At 40.4% G+C, this 27,791-nt stretch overlaps 2 protein-coding genes and 1 pseudogene across 5 annotated transcripts; all 3 read left to right on the top strand.

Moving 5' to 3' along the window:
• The first annotated feature begins 1,307 nt into the window (after positions 1-1,307).
• Positions 1,308-10,266, top strand: LOC133990481 (discoidin domain-containing receptor 2-like; annotated as a pseudogene).
• An 822-nt stretch (positions 10,267-11,088) lies between these two features.
• Positions 11,089-15,923, top strand: LOC133990491 (3-keto-steroid reductase/17-beta-hydroxysteroid dehydrogenase 7-like). Its single transcript, XM_062428824.1, has 9 exons — positions 11,089-11,191; positions 12,443-12,646; positions 12,753-12,845; positions 12,987-13,101; positions 13,698-13,892; positions 14,265-14,369; positions 14,496-14,552; positions 14,662-14,760; positions 14,874-15,923. Exons 1-9 carry the CDS (start codon positions 11,157-11,159, stop codon positions 14,988-14,990), a joined length of 1,020 nt encoding a protein of 339 aa, XP_062284808.1. The 5' UTR covers positions 11,089-11,156; the 3' UTR covers positions 14,991-15,923.
• A 3,615-nt stretch (positions 15,924-19,538) lies between these two features.
• serbp1b (SERPINE1 mRNA binding protein 1b) lies at positions 19,539-27,591 on the top strand. Of its 4 annotated transcripts, none has more exons than XM_062428823.1 (9): positions 19,539-19,917; positions 20,710-20,890; positions 21,245-21,385; positions 21,933-22,004; positions 22,339-22,413; positions 23,813-23,990; positions 24,722-24,784; positions 25,049-25,237; positions 25,864-27,591. In XM_062428823.1, the coding sequence occupies exons 1-9, from the start codon at positions 19,659-19,661 to the stop codon at positions 25,921-25,923; spliced, it is 1,218 nt and encodes a 405-aa protein (XP_062284807.1). In that variant the 5' UTR covers positions 19,539-19,658; the 3' UTR covers positions 25,924-27,591. The 4 variants fall into 4 exon arrangements, with proteins under 4 accessions (XP_062284807.1, XP_062284806.1, XP_062284805.1 ...); XM_062428822.1 differs by having other exon boundaries at positions 25,046-25,237; XM_062428821.1 differs by having other exon boundaries at positions 22,339-22,415; positions 23,806-23,990.
• The last annotated feature ends 200 nt before the right edge of the window (positions 27,592-27,791 follow it).

Genomic DNA, 27,791 nt, shown 5'->3' with positions numbered 1-27,791 from the left:
TTGGTGGAAGCTGCCAGATACTGCCGCTCTCAGCTGCCTCCGTGGGCCATAATTGAAACCGTTTGTGGATCAGGTGGAATTCTGGGATTTTGGCCTCCCCTCAAAATCCCAAAGCGTGTTATTTTCTGTTTCTTTACTCCAGCCAGAAAGACTGTTTCATCAGCCTTCGTTTCCTCTCCCTCTCCCTCTCCCTCTCTCTCTCTCTCTCTCTCTCTCTCTCTCTCTCTCTCTCTCTCTCTCTCTCTCTCTCTCTCTCTCTCTCTCTCTCTCTCTCTCTCTCTCTCTCTCTCTCTCTCTCTCTCTCTCTCTCCCTCTCTCTCTTTTCCATTCCCAGAAAGTTCCTCCGAGGAAGAGGTCAGCGACTTGCAATGGGGAATTCATCAGCTCAAACTAGATGAGGAATATTCACTGAGACAGATGGTTTCATAATAAGGAAAGAAAAACTTGCGAAAGTAAGTCTAATTCATATTTTTCTCATATGAGACTATTAACCCCAATGTCCACGTTGAATTTTAACATGTGTTTCAGCTTGCTTCTTTAGAGCTCATGCAGGAAAACACATGATACAAGTTAAAAATAAGCCTACGCACAAGGAGCAGACGTATCTACTATACAAGAAGGGTGCATTTCTTTTTTTGTATCATTTAATCAGGTACCAGTGAATTTACATTAAAGTAGTAATCATTACCAGAAAGGTCAGTGATCATCATGTCAGCTCTCTCTCAAAAGCAGATATTATAGTGAAAGATGAATCACAGAGTTCATACATATAAATTCAGTGTATAATAATGATCTTTTATTTCATATGATGTGGATTTCAAACAGAGAGCAAGCCTATTTTGCACTATTAATACAACTACATTCAACACGTCACACTGCCACAGAATGACTTTATCCCCCACGTTTTTGGTGAATGCACCACATGGATGATGTTAAAGATCTAGTGTATACCAGCATGTGTGAAGGTCTCACTGGCTTTTATGAGGAATATAAAATGAGAGCTCATACTGCAAGTACTGAGGCAGGAGAGAGCAGGACTGGAAACAGATTTATCTATACACAAGGAGGACTCTGTGTGCATTTAACACCAGGGTTTGGGAGATGTTTAACTCTGTATAACAATTTGTTACATCCTACTATCACTTTAATTCATACTCATCTGACATTTACCCATAATTGTTGTTGACATGGATTATGGAAACTTTAAAAAAAAAGTCTTAGTTTGGATTTTTTTTTGCTTATTACAGCAAGCCTAACAACTAACCTCACACACTGATATCCAACCTTCTTGAAACATATAGGTGTGCAGCTCCTTGAGAAGCAACAAAGGTCATGGAGGTTCAACAGATCACACACCATCTTGTCTTTATGCTGCTGGCTGCTACAGTAAGATCTCAAGTCAACCCAGGTAGATGTTTATCTTTTACATTTCTGCTTTTTAGCTGACACTGTTTCTCAGAGCAGGAAGGATTTCTTTATTTCTTGAACACTATGGTAGGATATGCTGCTTTTTGAGGGAGTTAAACCTCAAACATTTTCAAACCGCCAGTCCACCCTGCTCGCTGCACGTGCATTTGAAAAATGAATGATAGAATGAGTTCAGTTTAGTTTGGAGTATGTGATTAAAGCATAAATGTATGAGCCAGCCCATGTGGGTATGTCATATGTCCACTTAAAATAACGTTTTCATATTCCAGAGGGATAGGTATGTTGACAAGATGGAGAAGGAAAAGCAATTTTTGGTGGGTGGGCTTAAAATGCAAGAATGTAATGTGTGTGTGTGGTGTGTGCATGTGTGTGTACGTGTGTGTGTGTGTCTATGTGGTTTACCTAATGGTCAGACAGCAAATATCCTCTGAACAGGTAGACCTTTCACAAGCGGGGGGCATTCGGGGAAAAAAAAAAGTTGAAAATTTGTAGGCGTAGTTGTAGGTGACACACGCGCATGCACACACACACACACACACACACACACACACACACACACACACACACACACACACATACAGTCATTTGACTTTCCCACTTCGAATATTTTTACAGTAAAAGGCTTATTTGTTCTGCTGCTCTCTCAAGTAATATGTCAGGCTTTTCAGTGGGACAGTGAATAAAACACAGATGTCCCTTAATTGCCAGGTATAGATGGTACGAATAAACAGTGACACTCTGGTAGATGCAGAGGGCTGCCATATGGCCACTGAATCATATTAACACTATAATCTAGCTTCTATTGTTGTCAAACTTTTTTTGTGCACCCGCACAACAGTTCATGCCCAGCAGATGCCAGTCCCTTAAAATTCAAGTTTCTCTCACGTGGCTGCTGTAGAAATTATGAAAAGGAATGAAAACCGGAGAGCAGGCAGTTTAGGGGCCTTTTCGTGTCTCATTTTGCTTAGACTGGCACCTACACAGTGATGCCTCTGTTTGGCTTTAGAGGCCTTGCAGGGCTGCAGGAAGGGGACTGGGGGGAAGGGACACACCCTGACCACTTAACACTTACCTCCTCTCATCCTGCAAATACATAAAAAGGATTTTTAAAAACTCATACAGCATGTGACAGGTCTCACACTCACATGTACAAACACATAAAAAGGCATATTCATAAAGTGAGAAGCATGTGTATCAGTGATGTTTCATGTGTTTGTAGAAATTTGTCGCTATCCTCTCGGTATGACCGGTGGGCAGATTCAGGATGAGGACATCTCTGCTTCCAGTCAGTGGTCTGAGTCAACTGCTGCAAAATTTGGCAGGCATGTCTGATTATTAATTTTCCTTTCCTTCATTTCAATTCATTACTATGGAGAACATGCTCTAGTCTAAACCATACTATGTCCTTAGAGAACATCCAGGGTCTAACAATACTTGAGTTCATTAATCAGTAAATATTCTTTGACCTTGTTACTTCTTGACAGCACAGAGGATGTTTCCAACACAAAGATTCCTGAGACAGAGTGGTGCAAACAGAATATGTTAACATTTTCAGGAACTGGCTACATGTTGAATAATTACAATACTGTTTTACAAAATTTCCAGGGGGAGGACAGAGTAGTCGAAGATGCTACCATGCAAATATGAATGTATTAACATAGAAAAGATCATGCATAGTGGATAAGTTAACTAACTTTTCCTCTACCTTTGAAAGTTTTGTCTTCTCTATCTCATTCCTCCTCATTTAAGTCTCTCAACAATCTACCTATTCTTGCTTGAAGATTTCCTTCCTATCTTCCTGAACTCTATGTCCTTCTCTTGAATGTCTCATCTCATATTCTTTTTCTACCTTCTCAGACTTGACTTTGACAATGGAGACGGGGATGGTGCCTGGTGTCCTGACATCATGGCAGAGCCTGACGGTCTCAAAGAATATCTCCAGGTGGACCTGCGGTCACTGCACTTCATCACACTGGTGGGCACCCAAGGTCGCCATGCCGACGGCATGGGTAATGAGTTTGCCCAGAGATATAGGATCAAGTACAGCCGCGACGGCAGCAACTGGGTGGGCTGGCATGACAGGAAGGGAAGACAGGTGAGCATGTGTGATTCTGTTCAGGTCTTAACATCATCATGACCAGATGTGCAGAGTAAACACCGCCATGACAGCTGGGGAGCCACATTGAATCTGTGTATTTCAATTAGACAAGGGCACCCTACGCATATCATTGGCTCATTTTGTTTCTTTAATTAACGGTGACACAGGTATGATGGTGCCAGATATACCACTTTAACTTCAATTAGTCATCGTGACATGAATTTGTCATACTCAGTTTAACAAAGTCAAAAGTGTTTAGATGGGTTCTTTGCAACAGAAAGCAGCATAGTTCATAGGCAATGATTTTAAAATCGAGAAACACTAGCACTGACATGATATATAAAGTACCAGTTTGTATACAGAAATACTCAAATAATTTGACAAGAAAAACTCATACTGGTGTTAGAAATGCTGTTGTTTTTTTTGTCACAAAACCACCTTGATTCACAGCAGTAATTCTTTGTTCAGTGTTGATAGTTTATGCAGATGTGTTGCATAAGATCCAGCATTTTTAAGCTTGAAACAAGAGACAAAAAGTTAACATGTCTCAGCCTCTGCTGCATTGATTATGACTTTTTTCTTTTTGATATGTTTTTTGTCAGTCCCACAATTCTATGAAGTGCAATGTGCTGGAGCACCATTTTAACATAATTCATATGTACAGTATGTAGTTGTAATTAGATTTTTATATCTTGACACAATTCATTCAAGAAAGTCTACATTTCGTCATGTGCCTCTCTTCTGAAAGGTCATTGAGGGGAACAGGAATGCGTATGATGTGGTGCTGAAGGACCTGGAGCCTCCTATCATAGCTCGTTTCATCCGCTTTATGCCAGTGACGGACCACTCCATGTTTGTGTGTATGAGAGTGGAGCTCTACGGCTGTGAATGGCTGGGTTAGTCATGCGCTTCCATAACAAATGTCCTCCTTCAGTCAAACTACCAACATCAAGCAATTTTAAAAAAAATAATAATTACAAAAATGTGTGTATTTGATTTTTCTATCATGGTCATTGTTTATGACTTGACATGCTGAAGAATGTGTTATTTGTCATAATCTGCATATCAACTATAATGTTTGACCTTTGACCTGGCCCTTTTAGATGGCCTGGTGTCTTACAGTATCCCAGATGGGCACCAAATGATCTACAGAGGCCTGGATGTCTACTTCAATGATTCTGTGTATGATGGAGCATCAGCTGAAAGGTCTCGATTTTACTGCTACTTATAGAAAGAACGTGCTTGTTTCCAATAAGTGTAGTGGGTACACTTTTTCCTTGAGCTAAAATGTCAGTCATAACTTTACAAATCCCAGCAATCCTGAATTTATTTCACTTGACACACTTTTGTTTTCTATTTTCAGTTCTTCCGTCCATTCTTTTACAAAACTCACAAAGGGACTTGGCCAGCTGACAGATGGCACTTGGGGTCTGGATGATTTCCTCCACAGCCACATCTACGGCATGTGGCCAGGATACGACTATGTGGGCTGGAGCAACAAAAGCATCCCCAAAGGTTACGTGGAGATGACCTTTGAGTTTGACCATGTCAGAAACTTCACTTCTATGAAGGTAAGAAGTCATCGCAGGGAGGGAACAGCTTATATGTGATAAAGTGGAATGATTTTAAAATTGCTGAGGCAACACTACACTGAACTGCGCCACGCTGTACAAGAATCCTTCATTTATAGGTGCTTCAAATTATACTAGAACATAAACATTTTTAAGTGATGCAAAGTATCTTTGTACTGTGAAAATTACTTTCTCTGTATAATCAGTTTGTCAGTAAACAGGATAGAAACAAGATAGAAGACAATGTTTTTCAGCTACAGCAGCAAGACAGATTAGTCTTTACTAGACCAGCTTCTGACTGCTCTGACTATTTGTAAGGTTTCTCCTCAGTTCTTTAATCATGTGTGCATGTATTTACATATCCCACATCCACCCCGGCAGGTTCACTGTAACAACATGTTTAGTCGAGGTGTGAGGATGTTCAGACAGGCTACCTGTTACTTCCGGTCAGAATCAGACTGGGAGTCAGACCCGGTGTCCTTCAGGCCTACTGTTGACCGTGTGAGCCAAAGTGCCCGTTTTGTCACTGTACCCCTCGGGGACCGCACAGCCAGCGCCATCAAGTGTCGTTTCCACTTCAGTGACCTTTGGATGCTTTTCAGTGAAGTGGCCTTCCAGTCAGGTAAAATGGGATCCTGTGTGGGTGCCATCTGTGGGTTGCCTCGTTTTGAAACCGAATTTTTCCCATTTTATTTTCCAGAAAAAGCTAGTGCCTTGTGTCTGACCTGACTGTACAGTAGATCCTTCATCTTTGTCTTTCCTCCTTTCTTTCTACCACTCACAGGTTCAGCAGTGTACAATACATCTCTGACTCCTCGTAAACATGGACACCCAACAAACATACTACCAGGTCAGCAGCCGAGCACCTTACATTTGTGTGTTTATTCAAATATTGAATGTTATTTCAAAGATATCAGGCACTGCAGAATAGGACTGGCAAGAGAGTGTATGGCCACTTGAATAAAATGTGGGGTTAGTATAATCTGCAGTCAATTATAAATATAATTATATATTTAGAGAATCATTAATTTATCATTTGCCTTAATTTGTTTTGAATTGGTGTAATAAATCTTACATCTACAATATGTGTGATGATTTATTTCAGTTGAAAAATGCAGGTATTATCACAGTTCAAAAAGGTGGCTTAGCTTCAAATGTTTTCTGATTAAACAGTGCCCCCTGCTGATACAGTTCAATATTACTAATCATTAAAAAGTCTGGCTTTTCTTACTGTTCTACCAATGATCCATGAGGGACTTTACACAATAAGAATGTAATTAATTTGGGGTGTGATAAGAAATTGAGCAGTGATGCATTAAATCAAACCCATCTTAATTCCCAACTCCCAATTCTCATCTCATCTTAATTAGGTGATGATCCTACTCATAAAGTGGATGACAGCAATACCAGGATCCTGATTGGCTGCTTGGTGGCTATCATTGCCATCCTGTCAGCTATCATAGTGATCATCCTGTGGCGTCAAGTTTGGCAGAAGATGCTTGAGAAGGTGCCAAGAGATTTCCCATTTGTATTTGATGACTTATAAACATGTACCCCCCCCCCCCCAACCCCAACCGGTCGAGGCCGCCCACTTTGAGTCTGGTTCTGCCCAAGGTTTCTTCCTGTTAAAAGGGAGTTTTTCCTTGACACTGTTGCCAAGTGCTTGCTCATGTGGGAATGTTGGGTCTCTTTAAATTAAACTTAAAGAATACGTTTTAGACCTGCTCTATGTGTAAAGTGCCTTGAGATGACTATTGTTGTGATTTGTATCTATACCACACACTCACCTTCTTAGGCATCCCGTCGCTTGCTAGATGATGAACTCACAGCTCGTCTTGCAGTCCAGACCCAGGCCTTCTCCTTCCTCCACTCTTCTCTATCCACTGAAAGCAGCTCCACCACCAACTCCACCTATGAGAGAATCTTCCCCCTTTGCTCCGACTACCAGGAGCCTTCACGCCTCATCCGGAAACTACCCGAGTTTGCTCAGTCCACAGAACAGCTTGGTAAGACGACAGAAAGCATAATAAAGCAGTGAAGAGCATAGAAGTCTGCTATGGCTGCTGCTGTTGCATGTGAGCATTTGTGTGTGTCTTCCACATCAGGACCTAGCACCTCCTGCAGAGCCCTTGCGGCTGGTGGCTCAGACAGTGCCCCCCACTATGCAGAGGCGGACATCATCAGCCTGCAGGAGTCCTCAGACAGCAGCACCTACTCCATCACGGCTGTCAACATGAATCTCTTTGCAGGCACCGATTCATCCATGAGAGAATTCCCCAGAAACAAGCTCACCTTCAAGGAGAAACTGGGAGAGGGCCAGTTTGGAGAAGTACACTCAGTTTTACAGTTCTGATGTTTGTTGGCACTGCCCTGAGATTTTTGAAGTATTCTTGGAGATGATTATCAGATTCATTTGACTGTTCTCTGTTTTCCAACATTAATGTAACTTTTCTTAGTTCCCATTTTTAATGATTGAATGATACTGTAGATGTTGTTGTATGCTGAAGTGTGAAATGCAGCAACTATACAGTAAATGCTGGCAAATAGGCAACACAGCTATCGCAGCTAAACAGATGGGTTTAAGTGGTGCCAAGTGGATGATGGACTGACTAAGTGCTTTTTTAAACAGGTGCACTTGTGTGAGGCAGAGGGCATGCAGGACTTCTTGGAAGAAGATTTGTCTATAGAGGGAAACAATGAGTCACCACTGCTGGTTGCTGTTAAAACACTGCGAGAAGATGCCAACAAGAATGCAAGGTAAAAGCTACTGGTAACTTCCTTTTGTTTGTACAATCTCTTATTGTGTGTATTGACTCTCTCTCAAAAAGGCAATATTTTCCTCATCATTTGCCATCAAACACGCAGAATATCTACACATCTGTCTCCAGCTGCATGGTCCTGATTATTCATTCATCAATCAGTCAGTGAATTAAAGTTGTTTGTCTCCGCTCTGCTGAAGGAATGACTTCCTGAAGGAGATCCGAATCATGTCTCGTCTGAGGGACCCCAACATTGTCCGTCTGCTGGCGGTGTGTGTGGACACAGACCCTCTGTGTATGATCACTGAGTACATGGAAAACGGAGACCTCAACCAGTTCCTCTGTAATCTCAGGCTAAAGGAGGCTGCCGATGAAGACAAGACAGGGCAAGAGGATAAACAGGATAAGAGTATGGTCAGGTAGGTTCAGCTTAATTGCAATGATTATGAGGGGTATAACGCATACAATACATATTAACACATAATATATATTCCATTTCTTTTGTTCTTTAGCTACAGTAAATTGATTGGCATGGCCGTGCAGATTGCATCAGGTATGAAGTACTTGTCCTCTCTCAACTTTGTACATCGTGATCTGGCCACCCGTAACTGCTTGGTGGGTAAGAACTACACCATAAAGATTGCAGATTTTGGCATGAGTCGCAACCTGTACCGCGGGGACTACTACCGGATCCAGGGCCGAGCCGTCCTTCCCATTCGCTGGATGTCATGGGAGAGCATCCTACTGGTGAGTAATGTAAAGAAGGTTTATGTTGTCTGTCAGTAACACATTAGTCTAGCTTTGTTTTTTAAGATTAAAAACATGCTGATGTAGAAGAACTGGCTGTGTACTGTTTAAATGTAACATTAGACTTTAATCAGTTAAGGTTAATGAGTCAGGAGGAGCATGATAATCAGGCATTAAAGCACTTATTTTACCTCATTACACCTCCTCCCAGGTCTAAGGGGAAGTGTCCGGACTCTGCTAGATAGACTTTTTTTCACAACAGACATTTTGACATGAAAAGCACAGGTGTTACCATTAACATCATTAACTGGTTATTGAGTTATTAAATTTGAATATAATAACAAATCTGTGTTACATAATGAATCTTATATTTGTAATTGGTGAAATTCAACATACATAAGGCAAGATTCTCTTAATCGTTTTGTTTTTTCTGGTTGATGGATACTTATACAAAAAAGTGTACATACATTGTGGTTTTATGTACAATTATTTTTCTGTGTCCCCCAATTAACTAGTTATGTTGTTACTTATCATTTTTGAATATGATCTGTATTATGTTTTATGCCATAAGGGTTAAATATTACTTTATTTATTATTTTGATTTATTTTATGTTGTTTTTTACATTTTCATTCACTTTACATATAGTTATATTTTGCACCATGACATTTTGAATTGCACAAGAATGCACATCTCCTGTTTAACTGCTGACTGTCTGTATGATGTTCAATTAAAATAAATACATTAATTAAAACACTGACTGTTCTATTTCAAGGGAAACTCCACTGTAAATATGATGATTTCTTAAAACTAGGTCACCCATGTAGTAGAAATGCGCAATTAGTTTTGAAATTGGTGCCCTGTGATGAGAAAAACGTATTAAAAGGCTAGAGGTTCCCCATACGGCTTTTAAGAGCTATTTACTGCTCCAGCAAGTCATGAGACTGCGTGACAGTGAGTCACTATGCAACATTACCAGCACCCTGAAACTGAAGCAGCTAAATGGATTTCATACTTCATTCGTTTTATTATTTACACCTGTGCTTTCCCTGCTGTGACATGTCAAAATGTCTCCTGTGAGAAAGGTCTATTCAGGCAAACTACTTATGGTAAATTAATATAGGCAACCTCACAGCTCCACCTAACACGTCTCTTATCTGATTTCCAGGGTAAATTCACCATGGCCAGTGACGTGTGGGCATTTGGTGTGACTCTGTGGGAGATTCTGACTCTGTGTAAGAAGCAGCCCTATTCCCAGCTATCTGACGAGCAGGTCATTGAAAACACAGGCGAGTTCTTCAGGGACCAGGGCAAGCAGGTGAGCATCCAGCAGGTTTAGACCACCAATCCTTATAGGTATGATCTCTTTATAGTGATGATACATACTATATCTTCTCTATGTCTGCATATCACAGATCCTGATTTACAGGAAATGTTTCACAAATCTGCTTAGTTTTAAGTTTTAAAAAAAATGCAACTCATAGCACTTTTAACACTAAGCCATTGGATAATTTTACCCCATATTCCCAGGTCTACTTGCCAAAGCCTCCCTGTTGTCCTGATAGAGTGTACAACGATCTGATGCTGAGCTGCTGGAGGAGAAACGCCAAGCAGAGGCCGAGCTTCCAGGAAATACACAGTCGGCTGATGGAGAGCCTGGCGTAGCAGATGGGACGCATAATTTCACTCTGTCTTGCACTGTCACCTTTGCTCGTTTCAGTCAGGATTTTACTGATTCAACCAATTGACGGTTTTCCATTTGTTTTATGCTTGCTTACCAAAATGGTGCTGTAAATAATAAGATATGATGAGAAGGCATGCAATTGAACATGGCCTTACTTTGTAGATATGCAAATGGGCACTATTCTCACATCTCTGAGTATTTATTAATGTCTTTTTTATTTCCTATGCTATGTCTATTTATAGAGTAGGCTACTCCATGGTAAGTCTAGGTTTTAAAACGCAATTGTGAATATTTTTTAAAATGTCTTTTCCATACATATACCTAATTCTATTGCACATTTATTAGAGAATGTCAATACAGTTGTGTGACTTTATTTTAAGTTTGTTCAGCATTACTTGTGATATGATAATAACTGTTTTCTGGATGAGAATGTGTTTTTTTAAATTCTGCAGCAGCTCACTGACATGTTTTATAAACATGTTTATGTCCTTTTGCAGAAATGAATGAACTGTATATTGTTGAAGAGTAGCAAAGTATTTAATAGCGGTTAAACCAAAGATTCTTGTAAATAAATAAATATGAATAAGCACTATTGTTTGTCGTTTTTCATTGGACTTTGTTGCCTTGTAGACGCAAGCTGGGGAAATGATTGCAGCGACATTTTCAAGCGCTGTGCTCTTTTGGGCCTCTTTCGTCTCCGTAGTTGAAGCTGATTGGCCGGCTGTTTGCTGACATCCAATCGCACCACGTACCTGGTTGTGTATAGGCTGCTGTGTCTCTACCGGGATCGGACCATAGGGCTGTCTGTCGCCGGTCAGTCGGCTCTCTAAACCAGTTTCTTCTCACACAGAGCTGCTGTGAACATTCCGACATGGAGAGAATTGTCATTGTGACCGGCGCCAACAGGTAAGATTAATAAATAAAGATAATTAGACATTCACTTTGTTACATAGTACGAAGAAGCGCCTCCAGCTCGGCTATAAACACTGAAATGTAGCTACAGAAGGAGAGCAGGCTTTAAGAGCTCCTGCTTATAAATCTGTGATAAACTGACCGTGATTGATTTTTTTTTTTAATTCATTTAAACGTTTTTGTGTCTGCGTCAAAGTATATAAAGTAACATTTATCTCAGCACAGTGTACTTCTTTGAACTATTCAATTCAGTCTAATTCAATTGACTTTACAGGCATGAGAGTTTCAAGAACAATGTTGACAAAGCAACAAATATTTGGACAGCACAAAAAATATATAAATAGAAACATTAGCACTACTTAAAGACTGGTACTTATATTTACAGTATATATCTTATGCACGTATTTGTGTGCTGTGTGTGTCCAAATCATTCACTGTCTATCAGGTTATGGCATGATGTTGCATATTGGGCAGGAGGATATGTTTACAGCTTACAGAAAGAGTTTTATACATATACAAACAACTGACATATCCACATTAAGAAAACATACCTACCTAAAAATAATGTTTACGTATGAGTTAAATAAATGTGTTCATCGGTTAGCTTTAGAGGTGATGGAGGGAGTATCTTTTTTACTTTGAAGAGAGCCAGACCAGCTTTTTCCCATTCATTTCAGTCATTTCTAAGCTATGCTAATCACTTCCAGGCTCCAGCTACTTAGTGTACCTCACAGACATGAGAGTGATCGTCCCAATTAAATGTTGACCAGAAAGTGAAGGAGCATAACATTAAATGTGGAAATGTTCCTGTGTGCTAGTGCTTTTCACTTTGAAACAAATAGTTATTGTGTCAGGGAATCCTCTGTGGGATTACTTTTCAAGAAAGATGTGAATGAAAGTCATCTTATCAAAGTCAGTATGTTTCCTGAATATTATAGGAAAAAAACTTACTGACAAGTAAATGTAGCTTAGGGCTCAAAGGAAACTCATAAATACCTCTTTCAAAAGTATTTGATAACAGGACATACCCATGTGCACCATGCTGCGTCCACACACTTATCTGAGCTTTATGGATCAAAAGAAATATAATTTACAAGAGCAAACTATTTTAAAATATATTATCTATTTTACAATGCTGTTACTCCAACATAGTCCTCTGTGATTAGCAGTGGATTTACTCAATCTGTTTTATGATCATTGGTTTCGTCTGAGAAATGTGTGATGGTCATCTGTCTCTGTCTGCAGCGGCATTGGCCTGGCCTTGTGTGACAGGCTGCTTACTGTGGACAGCCATCTCCGGCTTTGTCTGGCCTGCAGAAACATGCAGCGGGCCCATGCTGCCCGCTCCACCCTTCTGACCTCTCACCCTGATGCCCGTGTGGACGTAGTGCACCTTGATGTGGGCTCTGTGCAGTCAGTGCTCACTGCTGCGCAGGAAGTCCAGTCCAGGTAAGATATACAGCTTTTAAAGCTCCTTGTTTTCTTCACTCTGTGGTTTCAGCAACTAAAATGTCAACTATGAATATATATGTACACTTATGTTTTTTTTGTACAGGTACAGCAGAATAGACTTTCTGTATCTTAATGCGGGAATTATGCCTAATCCACAAGTGGATATCAAAGCCTTATTCAAAGGCCTGTTTTCCAGGTAAAACTCTGCTCATCACTTCATTTGTTTTGATTTGATTTATTTCATATTGCCATAAAGCTGTGGTGGCATATCAGTACAACTTGTTAATGATTATCCATGCTGTTATGTAATGCTTTACCTTTTTTACCTTCTCTGCAGGAATGTCATCAACATGTTTGCAACAGCAGAGGGTCTCTTAACTCAACAGGACCGCCTCAACTCAGATGGCCTGCAGGAGGTTTTTGCCACCAACCTCTTTGGTCATTTTCTACTGGTACACCAGACCGCTCACCTACATGAATTTAAATCTAAAGGATGTTAACAAAGGCCATAATCTGACATAATATAGTCCTTATATGTTGTAGCAACATATTGTATATTGTATGGTATGCCGATGCATATAGTTTGTGCATATTGAATATAGACAGATTTTTCAGAAATGGAGAAGTTGGCTGACACAGTATAAATACATAGACACAATAAATTGTTATAAGCAGTAAATGGAAATTGATGGAAGTTCAATTGATTAACTGTTAATAACCAAAAATGATATCTTATTTGATTAATGAAGTGAATTATTTAACTGGAAAATCAAGATGCTTTATCAAATAGATTCAAAACTCACACTTCAATCCATTCATTATTGTAAAACACTTGTATCAGTGCATTGTATGTAGAATATAATAAGGAAGCTATTAAGACGTATGATGTCTTTTCTTTTATTGGATGGGCATCTACATGCCACAGAGTAGATGAAATACTCACAGCTGTGATGTTGTATTTAATTGCTCTAGTATCTGGCACTCCTCTACTTCACCTGATGTAGTTTACTCTGTCTGTGGGCCTGATGTTTTTGTCTCTGTGGTCTAGATTAAGGAGCTGGAGCCTCTTCTGTGTCAGCCAAGTCACACGTCAAGAATAGTGTGGACCTCCTCGAGTAACGCCCGCCGCTCTGCCTTTAGCATGGACGACATCCAGCACACACACGGCACAGAACCTTACAGCTCCTCCAAGTACGCTTCAGACCTGCTCAGTCTGGCGCTCAACAGACACAAGAACAGCCAGGTTTGTATTGGTACAGTAATGACTGTCACTGCAAACATCAAATTGATGTCTAGCCACATTGAAAGATTCCAGCTCCTTGAACAATCTCACATGATCATGGACATTTAGATAAAAAAACAGGAAACAGTGTGAACTCTTGACCTATCCACCTCTAATTGCACAGATTGTCCTATAAAGAGTTAGTCCAAACCAGTTAACAGGGAGTGGAAATATGGCAAATATGATATGAGTCATGCTCTCTAATATTTTCTACATTTTCCTCTGGGGCAACGAAAAACAAGCTGTAAACACAACATGAACATATCAAGTTGCACACCCAATGAGTTCAGTTAACTAACTTTTGTATACATCTTCCTCTTCTCTTTTTGTCAGGGGCTTTTCTCCTCTGTTGTATGTCCCGGGCTGGTGATGACCAATCTAACCTACGGTATCCTCCCCTCCTTTTTCTGGACTCTCATCATGCCCATCATGTTTCTGGTAAGTTAATTTTTACTTTCTTTGTGTCCGATCTATTTATCTATGTGAAATGCACATATTCCTCGTTTCGTTTGCCTGGAGCTACTAACAGTCTCGTGTGTTGTTTTTTTTTCTTGTGTTGAACAGATCCGAATCTTTACCAACACATTCACACTCACACCACACAACGGAGCAGAGGCTTTGGTATGTGGCGTCAAACTGTGCTGATATTAAAAGAAAACAGTATTTAAGGATTTATATTTTCTACAGTGAATGAGTTATAAACATGAATTCCTGCTCTGGCCTCTCACAGCACTGGCTGTTCCTTCAAAAGCCAGAATCTCTGGATCCGAGGGCAAAGTATCACAGTTTAACATCAGGACTTGGGACAAACTATACTCAGCCTCGACAGGTGAGTAACTAGAGTACATTGCAGCAAAACATAAGAGTGCCAAGCAGGAAAAAATAGAGAAATGTGTGTGATCTGTTACTAAAGATTATTTTCTGTTTATATTCCTGTTTCAGATGGACGTTGACGATGGCATGTCAGAGGTGCTTTATGAGAAACTTCTTGAACTTGAAAAAGGGGTCAGAAGGAAACTGACTGAAAGAAACGCTGATAAGGAAACTCATGGACAGTAACTGAATGGTAGAGTAGAGAGTTTACTATTTGGAAATGGACAGTGTGCACTTTGTGATAAGAAACATCAACAGTGCTCTTTGTTATTTCATGCTTGCAAGTAATGCTGTTGAAATATGGGTTTGCACAACCATACTTCTACCACGGCTTTGATCTGTTTCATGTCATCAGTCATTTTGTTAGCTGCAGGAGCACAGCCAAGTCTGTTCCCAAAGCTACTTGGTTACCACAATAATATTAAAATCAGCATCAATTTACAGAGAAACACTACAAGAAACCATTTTTGTGATAATAGAAAAGGGACGAGGTTTGTTCTTATACTTTCATGTCTAATTTCAAAGATGTATTTATATGTAAATTGATTATAATTGTGCTGCTATTGATCTTTTTATATGATTCTTATATTTGTGAATCTCAGTCATTTATTGATGAGACACTATTCTCAAATTATCTTTTTAACAGCTGTAAGACATGCTGAATATCAACCTTCACACATAAGCTGCAACATTCAAACAACTTCAAAATAACTTCTACATTGCCTTTACTCTTTGTGTTGAAGTACCTACAAACTTCTGCAAACATGTTTTAGTCAGTTAATTGGTGCTCTCAAGTGGGCTTCTGCTTTCAATGACCAATGGGCCTTTGTTTCATGGAGGACATTTCTGACAGTAGGGAAAGCACAGATAAATAATACAATTCATAGTGACTGAATTCCATTTAGTGTCCTTGGTTTCAGACTCCTGTATTATGTATGCTCTATCACTGTCACATTATCATGACTTATTGTGAAGCTTGAATAGAAAGACATCGTTACACTTCTCCTTTTCCTACCATGACAAGTCAAATTTCTGCTGTGAAAACAGCCAATGATTTGAATATGTAAGTTGAACTGTTGCAGTTTCTTTTAATAAATGCTTTCTTTGTTCCTAGCATGACATTGATGTACAGAAAACATATTATTAACCTTTTTCATGAAAAGGGAACAATGAGACTTTGATTTTGAGCTCTAAACATACAGTACCACCTACACCTCAAGTCAAAAATGTAATATTACCAGTTATTTGAAAGCAGCATAGTTCTTATCTCTTTTAAATACATTTTGGTGACCTCAGCATAACTCAGCCAACTTTCAAACTTCAAAATGTCTAATTAGCCTGAATAATTGAAAACACCTGTGTGGGTGTGTGTGTGATCTTTCAGAAAAAGCAGCTCTTTTCTAACTACTCACATCACATGCAGATTGTTCAATTGTAGCTTATTTTGTTTGAGGTTGTGGTCAGATGACACCAAATCATTATCATGGCAGACATGCCACCAATCAAGGCAAAAAGGAGCTCAACTATTGTTTTACTGGATGAAGATGGGTGAAAAATCATACTCCACCACTCAGGCAGACATGTGCTCTACTACTGTAGAGACCTGCTGCTGCAAGCTGATCTCCAGCAGCATTTTTTTAAATGTTGAAATTTTATCAACACACACTTTTTGGGCATTCCTATCTGTACAACATTGCTGAATTTACTATGGAATATTACATTTAAGAGATACTATGGCGTTTTCTAAGTAGTATGGTGGTGTTTTATTAATGGCCACAAGGTGGGGATACTGGTGCCATGCTTCCATATGTCATGTATATTCTTATGGACAACCTTTGTACCAAGTCTTATTTCATTATAGACAACGAGACTAGAAATATGATGTTATATTTTCTATTTAGTGCCCCCTGTGGGTAGAATTACATTACATATTCATGCAATGTGGCTATATGTACAAATATTGAATTTTGAATTGAAGTAAGATAATCACAAATATATTTCAGTTATTTATGTGGAATAAATAAAAGGTAAACATTGAATCACTCTCACATTTTTCTGGGAGACATGATCACCAACAGCAGGGTCACTGATTGGCTAGCTCATCAACATGTGACAAATTACTCAATGAGAAATAGGCTACCTAATTAATTGGGTGAATGTAAAACAAATTACTACATTTATGAAATATTATTTCCCCACGTTTCCCCACCAACTGATTATAAACATATGCAGACATCAAAACTTATGCATACTGTATACATCTGTAGCATAGTAATAATAAATAGAATTATGATTATTATTGAATCACAACTTCATTTTTGACATTTTTACAAGCCATAATGTTGGGATCATCAAATGCATGTGAGCTAAGTAGCAGCAGTCTCTTCTGTTGCTGCTTTCTTGCTGTAATCTAAATACCGCTGTCAGCCTTGTCTTCACCTGATAGCAATATATCATGTTTCTTCCGCAGCAGGCTTCTTATCTTACAACCTTTAAGTAGCTGTTTGTTTATGGTCTGGTGTCCTGCAGCCACCCACTGACCTCCAGCTGTCATCTGAGGCTCCTTTCACCACAAATCATGCATTATGGTGCACAGTTATCCTGCCAGTTAAAATACATGAAACATCTGTTGAGGGCTGTAATAACTTTAGCTTTAGATCGGTGATGTTCAAAATAGTACTTCCTTCTTTCACAATCTGTTTATTCACAAGCTTTATCTTACTGATATGCTCATATGAAACACTGCTGCAGCACAGCAAGTGTTTTGCTTGCCAAATTTGACAAGCATGCAACAGCTGCCAGACTAATTTGCAAGTTATTTGCCTTTTTGCCACCTCTCTTTGAGGTTTTTCTCTGTATTCTCAGTGTTAAAGGGAGACTTTGGCATCTTTCAAGCTGGACCCTAATTTCCCATTTTTTTCTGTTTATGTGACTAATGAGCACCACAATTTTTGAAATTTGTCCAGCACTGAGTGAGAGCACTGCAGTCGGCATTCCTCTCTCAAACCCTGCCATGGATAAATATGAGATGATTTCAACAACTCAACTGTTGCAAGAGTTCAGATTGAGACTTCTCCTTGAGTGAGACTCGGTTAGACATAATTACAGACCAGCTCAAGCGAATGTTTTCGAGCGAAAGACAAAAAGTGTTGTCTCCATCAGTCACTTAGACACAAAATGATGGGCAAATAGTGTCCAAAGTTTCCCTTTAACAGATCCCATCCTAATGTGCTTTCAGTGTAAATGATCCACAATCCTAATTTTGTGCAAAAATGTATTTAAAAGTTTGTTTGAAGCTAATAAGGCTTCAGTCCAAATTAGTCAAATGAGTGAATGTCTTTTTAGTGCCAAAGTCCATCTTTTTGATACATTTCTTTGTGTGATATTCAAAGCCTTATATTATTCTTATTCATCTGTGCTGTAGACCTCTGTTGTTGTCAATGAGCCTCACTGCTGCACTGGGTGTCATGAGTTAAGTTTTGCCTCTTGTGTGCATGTAGTTTTTCCTCTTTACAGATTTCCATGGTACAAAGGAGGGTTGTTGTTTTTTTATAGCTCTTTTCCACTACATGAACTTAACACCACCTTTCCTATCTTCCTCTTCAAGAGGAGACTCTTGGAGAGTCTGTTCCATGGTCTTCACTTTAAAGACTTTTACAGACTAAAACTCTTTGATTTATTACACTTAATATTTACTTCATTTTTTGTGCTATACATTCAATTATTTTTCGTTGATCCTGTATTTCTACTACTGAAACTTCTACTGTACATATGGCACCTGCTGCATGTCTGTCCATCCTGGTAGAGGGATCTGTCCTGAGGTTTTTCCCATTTTTTTCTTCCTGTTAAAGGTCTTTTGTGGAGTTTTTCCGTGTCCAAATTGAGGATCTTAGCATACAGGGTGACGTATGTTTAAAAAAATATATTGTATGTTTAATGAGAAACATAACAGGACTCAGCAGATATCTAAGCATCTAAATTATTGTTCAGATACAATGCACAAATATAAAGCAGAGAAATCAAACTCTTATTCGGGCAAATGTCCAAGCTTGGCTCGCTTTAATAGACGCTTGTATTACACTTTACTATGTGATTGCATTGCAGTGATCTCCTCCAAAAGCACTAAGCTGAAAATGATACATGGATCACTTGTTCTTAAATCAAAGACAAGCCTCAGCTTCCATACAGAAGTGTCTGTGTGACAGCTCTCAGTGTGCTGAGGAGCTGACTCTGCAGAGGGCCGACTTGTCAGATATGTTTCCACCAGCTGTTACTCAGCATGCCCCCGCTGGCCATAAACCACACCATTTGCTGCTTTTTATAAACTGACAAATCCCACTTAATCTTTGCATCAGCAGCTGCATTTACAGAGTGACAGTGAGTTTTAACAACAGTAATTGTATCTACCTCATAAATTATATAGATTTTTTTCATTTTGTCAAGCACTCGTATCAACACAACATGGGATGTTTATATAATGACATGCATGCATATTTTTCATGTTATTGTCCTTCAATGGTGGGTTTTGTTGCAGCATGATGGAGAAGAAGCAGTTTTTCTAATAGGAGCCACATTAACAGCCCATTGATAGCTTCCCTTTGCATGTGACGTCCTCTCAGATATGACAACCCGGATTATTGTAAGAGGACATGAGAGCACATCCTTACATAATGTAAATAAAAACATTGCAGGCGGGCGCGTGTTCAGATTGGTGCGCGCTGCACGGTGTCCCGGATGGTGCTCGCACCGGAAGAGAAGGGGCAGCTCTCCCAGCCATCTTGTGGCAGCATCCCGCGAATTGTTCGCATCAAGCCTCGTAGAATCGGAGGTGAATCCCGCTGAAGGGGCGCCATCATGCCCGGACACCTGCAAGAAGGCTTCGGCTGCGTCGTGACCAACCGGTTCGACCAGTTATTAGACGATGAGTCCGACCCGTTTGAGATCCTGAAAGCTGCAGAAAACAAGAAGAAGGAGGGGGCCGCCGCCGCCGGGGCCACCAAGACCGCCGCTCAAGCAGCCAAGCAGCCGAAGAAGGAGTCACAGAAGGACAGGAAGAACCCGCTGCTCGACAAGAAGGAGGAGAGTCAGGCTCCGGTCCCCCTGAAGAAAGAAGGTAAACATTTGCATCCTCCTCTCTCTCCTTCATGTGCCCTGCATGTTTCTTTTTTTTTTTTTGTGGTGTTTTTCTGTCAACTGTCATGTGCACAGCTCCTGCTAGCTGCTGCTGGGTCTGAGGTCAACATGGACCCTGTCCTGCTGTTATTATTATTATTATTAGAGGACAGAAACAGCATTCCTCTCAGGCTGAGGTTAGTGAAGAAAAGCTGTCCCCTGTCAGAGGATAACTGCGACTGCAAACTGCAAACTGGTGAGCTTGTGTCGCAGAAATGGTTCCCAGCAGCAGCAGCATCAGTGTTGTTACTGGCTGCAGGCTGATGCTTCGTGCACTGGCTGCGCAGCTCCGCCAGCAGCAGCAAATGCGCAACATATTCACCTGCGCACTGGTAAAACTAGACAGACGGCTCATTGTTTGTATTTATGGAGTCTCCTCTGAGTGGAAGGTGTCTTCCCCCCCCAAGTTAACTCATCCTAAACGAATGTAATAACAACAGAGCTGAGTTAATGAAAGAGAGGCCCGCGGTTAGCCATTAGTGTTAATAATTGCAGTAAGTGAAAGTGCTTTGTGCTGTCAGAGCTGCAGACAGGAGAGGTGACACACGGCATCACGAGCGTAAATAAACACCTCACACGACAGCTGACATGTTTACTGCACGTGCATGTTGTTAAAAAAAAAAAAAAAAAAAAAAGTGAAGTGTTGATGTGTAAACAGACACATAAAAAAAGCAAGCAGTTAAAACATTAAACAGAGCTGACCCATTTATGAACGTGCTGTTTTCATTGACAGGCATCAGGAGGGTGGGCCGGCGGCCAGACCAGCAGGGTCAGCCTGGTTCCCAGCATCAGGGTGGGCAGGGTGAGGGGCGACCCGGAGACAAGAGGCCGGACCGGAGACCTCCTCGAGAGCGCCGCTTTGAGAAGCCCGCTGAGGACAAGCCTGAGGGAGGTGGAGAGTTCTCTGTAGAGAAGTGAGTGGCTGTGATGAGTAATGGAGAGCATATTTAACATCAAGCCTAAGGCAGTCTGGTGCGTTCACAAGATCAGCGTGTGTGTGTGTGTGTGTGTGTGTGTGTGTGTAGATGAAGTGTTTGCAGCTATTGATGTAATCGTAGCCCACTTAACCTCATCATATTTCAGCCAGCTGTAGATTTTGAAGCTCTTTTTTACATCTATGTTTATAACCTCTGATATTAAGAGCATATACACTTGTCACGTGAGCTTGGATAGATGATTAGAGCTGATCAGTCTTCTGATAAGATTGTGGTTATGCTTTTTTTTATTATTATTATTTTGTAATGAGTTCATGTGTTTGTGTCCATCAGGCCTTCTGGAGACAGGCCCCCAAGAGGGCGTGGTGGCGGCCGGGGTGTGCGTGGTGGAAGAGGTCGGGGTATGGGCCGAGGAGAAGGCTTTGACTCCCGTGGGAAACGTGACTTTGACAGACACAGCGGCAATGACAAATCGTGAGTCAGTCCTGAACTTGGACCTCGACAGACCAGTGAATCCATAAATAGAAATGATTTACTTATTCAGTCTTTTGTTATTTAGTATTGAAAAATACTTCCCGGCGGTATGTAATTTCTCCAAGTTTCCAGGATCAGGTGACACTGTAAACAGCAAATGTGTTTGGCGCAGTTCTTAAACACTGGTGGAAAGACTTCTGCTTATTTATTTGAACATGCAGTATTTTCCTCTCTTCCTTTTGTTTCACTTACACAAGATTTATTTCACTTTTCTTTTTTACGCCACATTGAATAACGGCACATATTCCCAGAAACACATTTAGCCCAAATAACATCACAAGAAAAAATGTTTCTCAATTCTCAGATTACGATCAGCAGATTCTTGTTTTTGTTTTTTTTCCTCCAACGTTATGTGCTCTAATCTATTTTTGACTACAGACTTCATGTCAAGGGTTATTGGTGGTAGAGAATGCCTCTTAGTGGTAGGCAGTAACTATTTTCAGACTTCATTCATCAGTGTGTGTGTGTTGTTCTTTGTTTGTTCCAGCAATCAGAAAAGTGAGGAGAAGCGCAGCGGTAGCGGATCACACAACTGGGGCAACGTGAAGGATGAAGTGAGGTGAGTGTTCAAGAACAGACACGTGGCATGTTTATCTGAGCCATACTGTCTGCCAGATAATAATGCACATCTGATACGTCTACACACTTTTCTTGCTGTGTATGTGTGTGTGTGTGTATATACTTGGACTCTCTCTTTTTGTATTAAAACAAGTGCGCCAGTTTTAATGATGATACACTGATGCAGCGAGAAAAAAATACAGATCTGGTTATCTTATCTTCCTGGGTTTTTCTATGTTAAATCACCAAATTAATGACAGCTTTATATCAAAAGTGCACAGTTCACAAAAAGTAAAAAATGGGTTGACATGCCTGTTATGTGTGTGTGTTTCCAGTGAGGCTGAACAGACTCCAGCTCCTGAGACGACCCCAGAGGGAGAGGAAAACGCACCTGCCGGTTCTGAGAACAAGTGAGTATTCATTTCCCATCACAAATTCAAGTTTCAGGTGATGTTTGGATGAGCCATAAAGAGATTTCACCTTTTTTTTAAAAGTTCCAGTAAACTGTTGTTAGCAGCTCACCGTGATGTTTTCTTGTGGTTATAATGTACAAACACTGGCGCAAATATTTGTGTAAGACACTTGAGGATCGATTCCACCTTGATTCAGTCTGTATACAGACACCAGAGGCCACTTCTCGTCTTTCACACTCATGTTCATTGACTCTGCAGTCACTGATGCAGGACTTCTAAGAGGCCAACATATCCTCACACACACGACAAGTGGAAAAAACATCCAGATAGTAACAAGTTGTTCTAGCTCATAAACAAGCATTTCTGCTTTAGTATTTCCATCACAAATAAGGATGTCAATGATTCATGGATTGTCAGTTAAATTGCTGTTAATAATTTAACCGATTAGAAACATTAACTAATAATGCAAAAGACGAGGGATGTGCAGTGTCAGAAAATGTTATGTAGATTTTCTCAAGTATCTAGTATACTGTTGTACCATTACATGGAGCTTCTTACTCTTTAATAAATAAAGTGTGATTGGTGACCACCCTTAAGGGCCACACCAGTTGTTAAACCAAACGCATCCAAACTGGTAGCGTGCCTCCATCTGCTCCATGGATGTATAATAAGATTTGCTCACTTTGTTGTTGTTGATGAAATCTGAAGCGTAAAGTTTTGGAAATTCGCGGAGTAGCTTTGCAGATGTTCACATTAGCTATCTGAGAGGCATGCTAACACTAAACTAGCCTTTTTTACCAGAAGCAGCTGCTCGGTTAATGTCAGACAGCAGAAAGCAACACGCTTCCAACACAATCAATACAAAAGTGATGAACTGTGTACTATATTGTATAACACTCCTCTGCTTTGAGTGTAAATGCATTTAGCAGTGACAGTAAATGGGCTGATACAGTTAGAGAGACAGTGTTTGTGCGTCTGTTGCAATAAGCTGCTGAAACAGATTATTTAATATGAAACCAGTCAGACTGACTGTCTGTTGTGGATTAACATGTTTTATATTGATTTGATAATGTTATTGGTTATTTACTATTGAAGGCTTTGTTATTGTTAATTTATTGTTGGACATGTCCAACACATGTCGTCTGATGTAACTAAAGACTTCTAATGAAGCTAGAAGTTGTGCAAGTGTTTTCTGTGTTGAATAGATGGTGACTTTAGTTTATCATTCAAATAACTTGATCTTTCTTTTAACTCCTAATGTAGCCGACCCTGATTTGGCGTCAGTGGTTAGAAAAGCTTTAGCACAAACGGGATAAACATCGTCAACTGTATAGAGCTAAGAGGATTGTCGGTTTTCAGGTTTAAGTTCCTACATTGTCGTATGCTGGTTTTCCAGGGAGAACGAGGTGGAAGAAGTGAAAAACGAAGGCCCCAAAGAGATGACCCTGGACGAGTGGAAGGCCATGCAGGACAAGGAACGCACCAAGGTGGAGTTCAACATCCGTAAGCCCAACGAAGGAACCGACAGCCAGTGGAAGAAAGGATACGTGCTGCACAAGTCCAAGAGTGAAGATGTAAGTATGGGAGGACCGATCGTTGTCTGGTTCTGCTGAACCCTCAGAACAGACATGTTTAACTGATGCTAAGGCGGCTCTGCGCAGCCTCATTTTCAGCTCCATCACATACACGTCACTGTTATGTATTTACAACTGTTTCAAAAAATCATTTTAACCAGACAAATATAATGAACCCCACACTTTCACTGTGTAGCTTTTTTAAAATTTGAAGCATATTAATGATTTAGAGGTTAAATGCGAGTTTGAATTTTCTAGCACAAAGTGAAAAAACAAGAAAACAGGAAGCATGTAGTCAGGAAACATGCAAACATATGGACTGATACCATGTGTGTTCGAACAATTATTTTCATTATTGATGAATCGGTGTAAAACCCAGAAATATTAAATGTACTGTAATGTACATCACCTGGGCCTGTTTTTCTGTGTGACCTAGTATAACGTGTAAGACCAAGAAAAGTGGCAAATTCTCACATCTGAGAACATTGAACCATTAAACGTTTGCTTTTTTTTGCTGATATAGACTTTAAGTTATTGTGCTATTGCTATTTTTAAAAAAACATTTTAAAAACTGACCTTCCTCTGTTTGTTTCTCATCTTATTTAATGTAGCGTAATAGAAAATCATCATGTGCACTCGGTGCTGGGCACACACGCTTGCCTGTAGGTTGCTTTGGAGGCCACTTTGTCTTTCTCTGCAGCTAATGTGACCTTCTCATCCGTGTGTTTCAGAGGCCTGTCGGTGCTTTGATTGACGCCCCAGAGACGGAAGTAGAACCACCAGCTTTGTACAAGGTACCTGCAGTTCACACACTCCATGAAAACATTCACTTTTAACAATCTGTATTGACTTACCTCTATAAAATGGTGATCGGTGTAATGCTCCTTAAAATACAGAGAATAAAATGTATGTTGAATGTGGGTGGTTCTGGAGGAAATAAAGAATGACTTCATTAGTCTTAAAAAAAAAAAAATACAGAGAGCAGTCAAACTATAGCATACGTCATCATCATCATCATCATCATCATCATCATCATCATCATCTCCTCCTCTCAGCAGGGCCCCGCTGACGAGTCCAGTGACCACCATTTCCGCAAACCAGCCAACGACATAACATCTCAGCTGGAGATCAACTTCGGAGACCTGGGCCGCCCCGGCCGCGGGCGTGGGGGCGCTCGCGGAGGCAGGGGAGGCCGCGGCGGCGGGGGAGGCAGCAGGCCAGCACGCGGGGGAGGACGTTCCGAAAAGGTAACAATAAAAGCTGTTGTCACTGCCAGCAACAAAGGTTTTATTGTGCTCACAAAAGATTGAGTTCACTGAGTGTGAACAAGGCCTAAGCCTAAAAGCACCAACTTAGAAAACGTGCTGCTGAACACAGACGCTGTTTCAACAGACTAATGACCACATGCTCCGCCATCCAAAACACACACACTGTGGCCTCATATCAGACAGGAGGCTCTCTGTAGTGATGGTGCTTAGAAGTTTTATCTGTGAAATATTAGAAAATAGGAATGGGTATTTTTTTTAGGATTTTTCATTTTAATTGAATGAAAATTTATAAATAGGCGCACCAGTACCAATGCAGGGAGTGCGTGTGTGTGTGTGTGTGGTCTGTCATAGGCTACATTTGGGGACACATTTAAGACCGCAGACCAGTATTAGGAATGGCTTGTTGAAATCCATGTCCCAAATAGGGTAAAAAAGCTGATTTTTGGGTCATTGGTTAAGGTTAGAGTAAGTTTCCAGGAAAATGTAATGTCCCCAAAAGTGACAATGGTGTCTAACATGTGGTGGATTTACTAAAAAAAAAATCCCATTTCTCCTCTTTAGGCACTCTTAACCGTGTCCTCCTTCTTTTGTGTTTCTCCCACCAGGCTAGTGGAGTGTCAGTCCCCAATGTGGATGATCCTGAGGCCTTCCCAGCTCTGGCCTAAAGGCTCCTTTTCCACCACCAGCCCACCCATCAGCCCTTCCGGGGCCCCCCCCTCTACGAGGCTTGCATGCTTACCACATCTTCAAGTATATAAGAAAACAGAGAAAAAAAAAAAAAGATTTTAATGACAAAAAAAAGACTGTCATCCCATACCACTCACACCACCAGAGGACTAAAATTTTACCTGTTTTAAAGGAGAACAAAAGACAAAAAAAAAGGCGAAAAAAGGACCTCTTGTTACACTGAAGTTTTGTATTTAGGAACATGAAAGCAGGGATGTTTTCATACTTTCTTCTTTTTTTCAGAGATTATGCATACTTCATTGTTTTTGTTTTTTGTTTTTTGTGCTGCTAGAATTTATGCATTTCTGCGATTAGGTTGAAGTGTGTTGTATCTCTTCCCCTGAAGCTTTTGTGCTCTTTCCTCATGACTTTAGCTCAGTATTATGAGGTCATATTAGAAAAGACTTTCTACTGGAGTGCCCACCCCCTCCCCCTCCCAGTAATACACACTGATGTGGTAGCACTACACTACATAGGAAACTTGTAATAGTTATCTGAAGTATGGCTTAACATGCATTTAAAGTGTAATTACTCTGATCCTGACTACCCATCCCTTTTGCGAGGCACAAAGTCAGGACGGGTAACCAGGCGAAGTGACTTCCTACTAAAAGCTTGGTATTTTTCTGCTTGTCGTGCAGTGAAAGTAAAATGCCTCTCTTTTTTTTTTTCCTTTTTTGATAGCTTGCCTTTTTTTTGGTGGACCAGTGGTTAGTAATGCTTTGTATCCCCCTGATCCAGATGTGCTTCCTGTGTTTTCAGGGTGTCCCAGGGCCCAATGTATATCTTTAGGCTGGTCCTCATAGGTCATACAGACTATACTACTTGTAACTTCAGGACCACTAAGCAAATATTGTATTTTTTGTTAAGTATGCGTGTTCGTGAGAGTATGAGTGCAGCGAAGTGTGTGGGTTGAATGTTATTTTGTTTGTTTTTTGACAGCTAATTACTTAGAATTTAAGTATTCCTCGCCAGTCTCAGACGGTAGACCTGCATTTCTCGCCTGAAGTAGTTGATACTGTCTTTTGAGAAGTGATTGTTGAAATCTAGGTGAGAATAGACCGTTGACATATCTTGCTCTTAAGAGTATCTGTAATGTCTTTCAGATCTCAAAGCACTTGGTTTTATCAGCACCAATCCTCTGAAGACCCTCCCATCCATTCCCTTTCCCTTCTGTAAACCATAATTGCTGGGTTTTTTATTTTATTTTATTTTATTTTGTCAGTGCAGCAGCACCAATGCATAATTTGTCTGAAAGAAATGTCTGCTGTCATCGTGGAACAATCATGAGCTACAGAATGTAATGTAAACTATTGGTGCTTTCAGCCACCTGTGTCAGCATTTTCCAGTGAGCATTTTATTTTAATGAAGCGGGTATATTTCACATTGGTTCGGGGTGGGTGGGCGGGCGGGGTCGTACCGTATAATGACGGAGTGAATTTAAAGCTTTACATGCTGTGCTCTGCAAAGACTTGCTGGCGATGCACTGATACAGACGGCTGGAGCAGCTTTCTTGTAGGACTGTTTGAGCCACATGACGGTAAAATGTTCTCTGCAAACATCCCTGTTCTAATAAATTTGCTTTAGAGGTGTTACATGTACTCTGCCAATGGCTGTTGGGTTGTTTTAAAATCAATACTGTGATTTTAAAGGTGTAAACAAACGTGCTGTGGACTCATCATTAATTGTAATGTTAGGGAGGTTGTGGTGTATTTCAGTGCTACTCTGTAGACTTGAGTGGGACTCAGTTGCCACTTTATTGGGTACAATTAGCTAAAACTAGGTTGTGCTTTTTGATACTAAAAAAATG

This window comes from Scomber scombrus, chromosome 11 (genome assembly GCF_963691925.1).
Source record: "Scomber scombrus chromosome 11, fScoSco1.1, whole genome shotgun sequence".
In the NCBI taxonomy this organism is placed as follows: domain Eukaryota; kingdom Metazoa; phylum Chordata; class Actinopteri; order Scombriformes; family Scombridae; genus Scomber; species Scomber scombrus.
This window is presented reverse-complemented; position numbering and strand designations above follow the sequence as displayed.

Coding starts and splice junctions, on each gene's coding strand:
- LOC133990491 (XM_062428824.1), top strand. CDS start 11,157: ATGGAGAGAATTGTCATTGTGACCGGCGCCAACAG. Junction 12,846..12,986: donor TTCAAAGGCCTGTTTTCCAG/GTAAAACTCTGC, acceptor CCTTCTCTGCAG/GAATGTCATCAACATGTTTG. Junction 14,370..14,495: donor TCATGCCCATCATGTTTCTG/GTAAGTTAATTT, acceptor TGTGTTGAACAG/ATCCGAATCTTTACCAACAC.
- serbp1b (XM_062428820.1), top strand. CDS start 19,659: ATGCCCGGACACCTGCAAGAAGGCTTCGGCTGCGTCGTGACCAACCGG. Junction 19,918..20,709: donor GGTCCCCCTGAAGAAAGAAG/GTAAACATTTGC, acceptor TTTCATTGACAG/GCATCAGGAGGGTGGGCCGG. Junction 21,386..21,932: donor CACAGCGGCAATGACAAATC/GTGAGTCAGTCC, acceptor TGTTTGTTCCAG/CAATCAGAAAAGTGAGGAGA.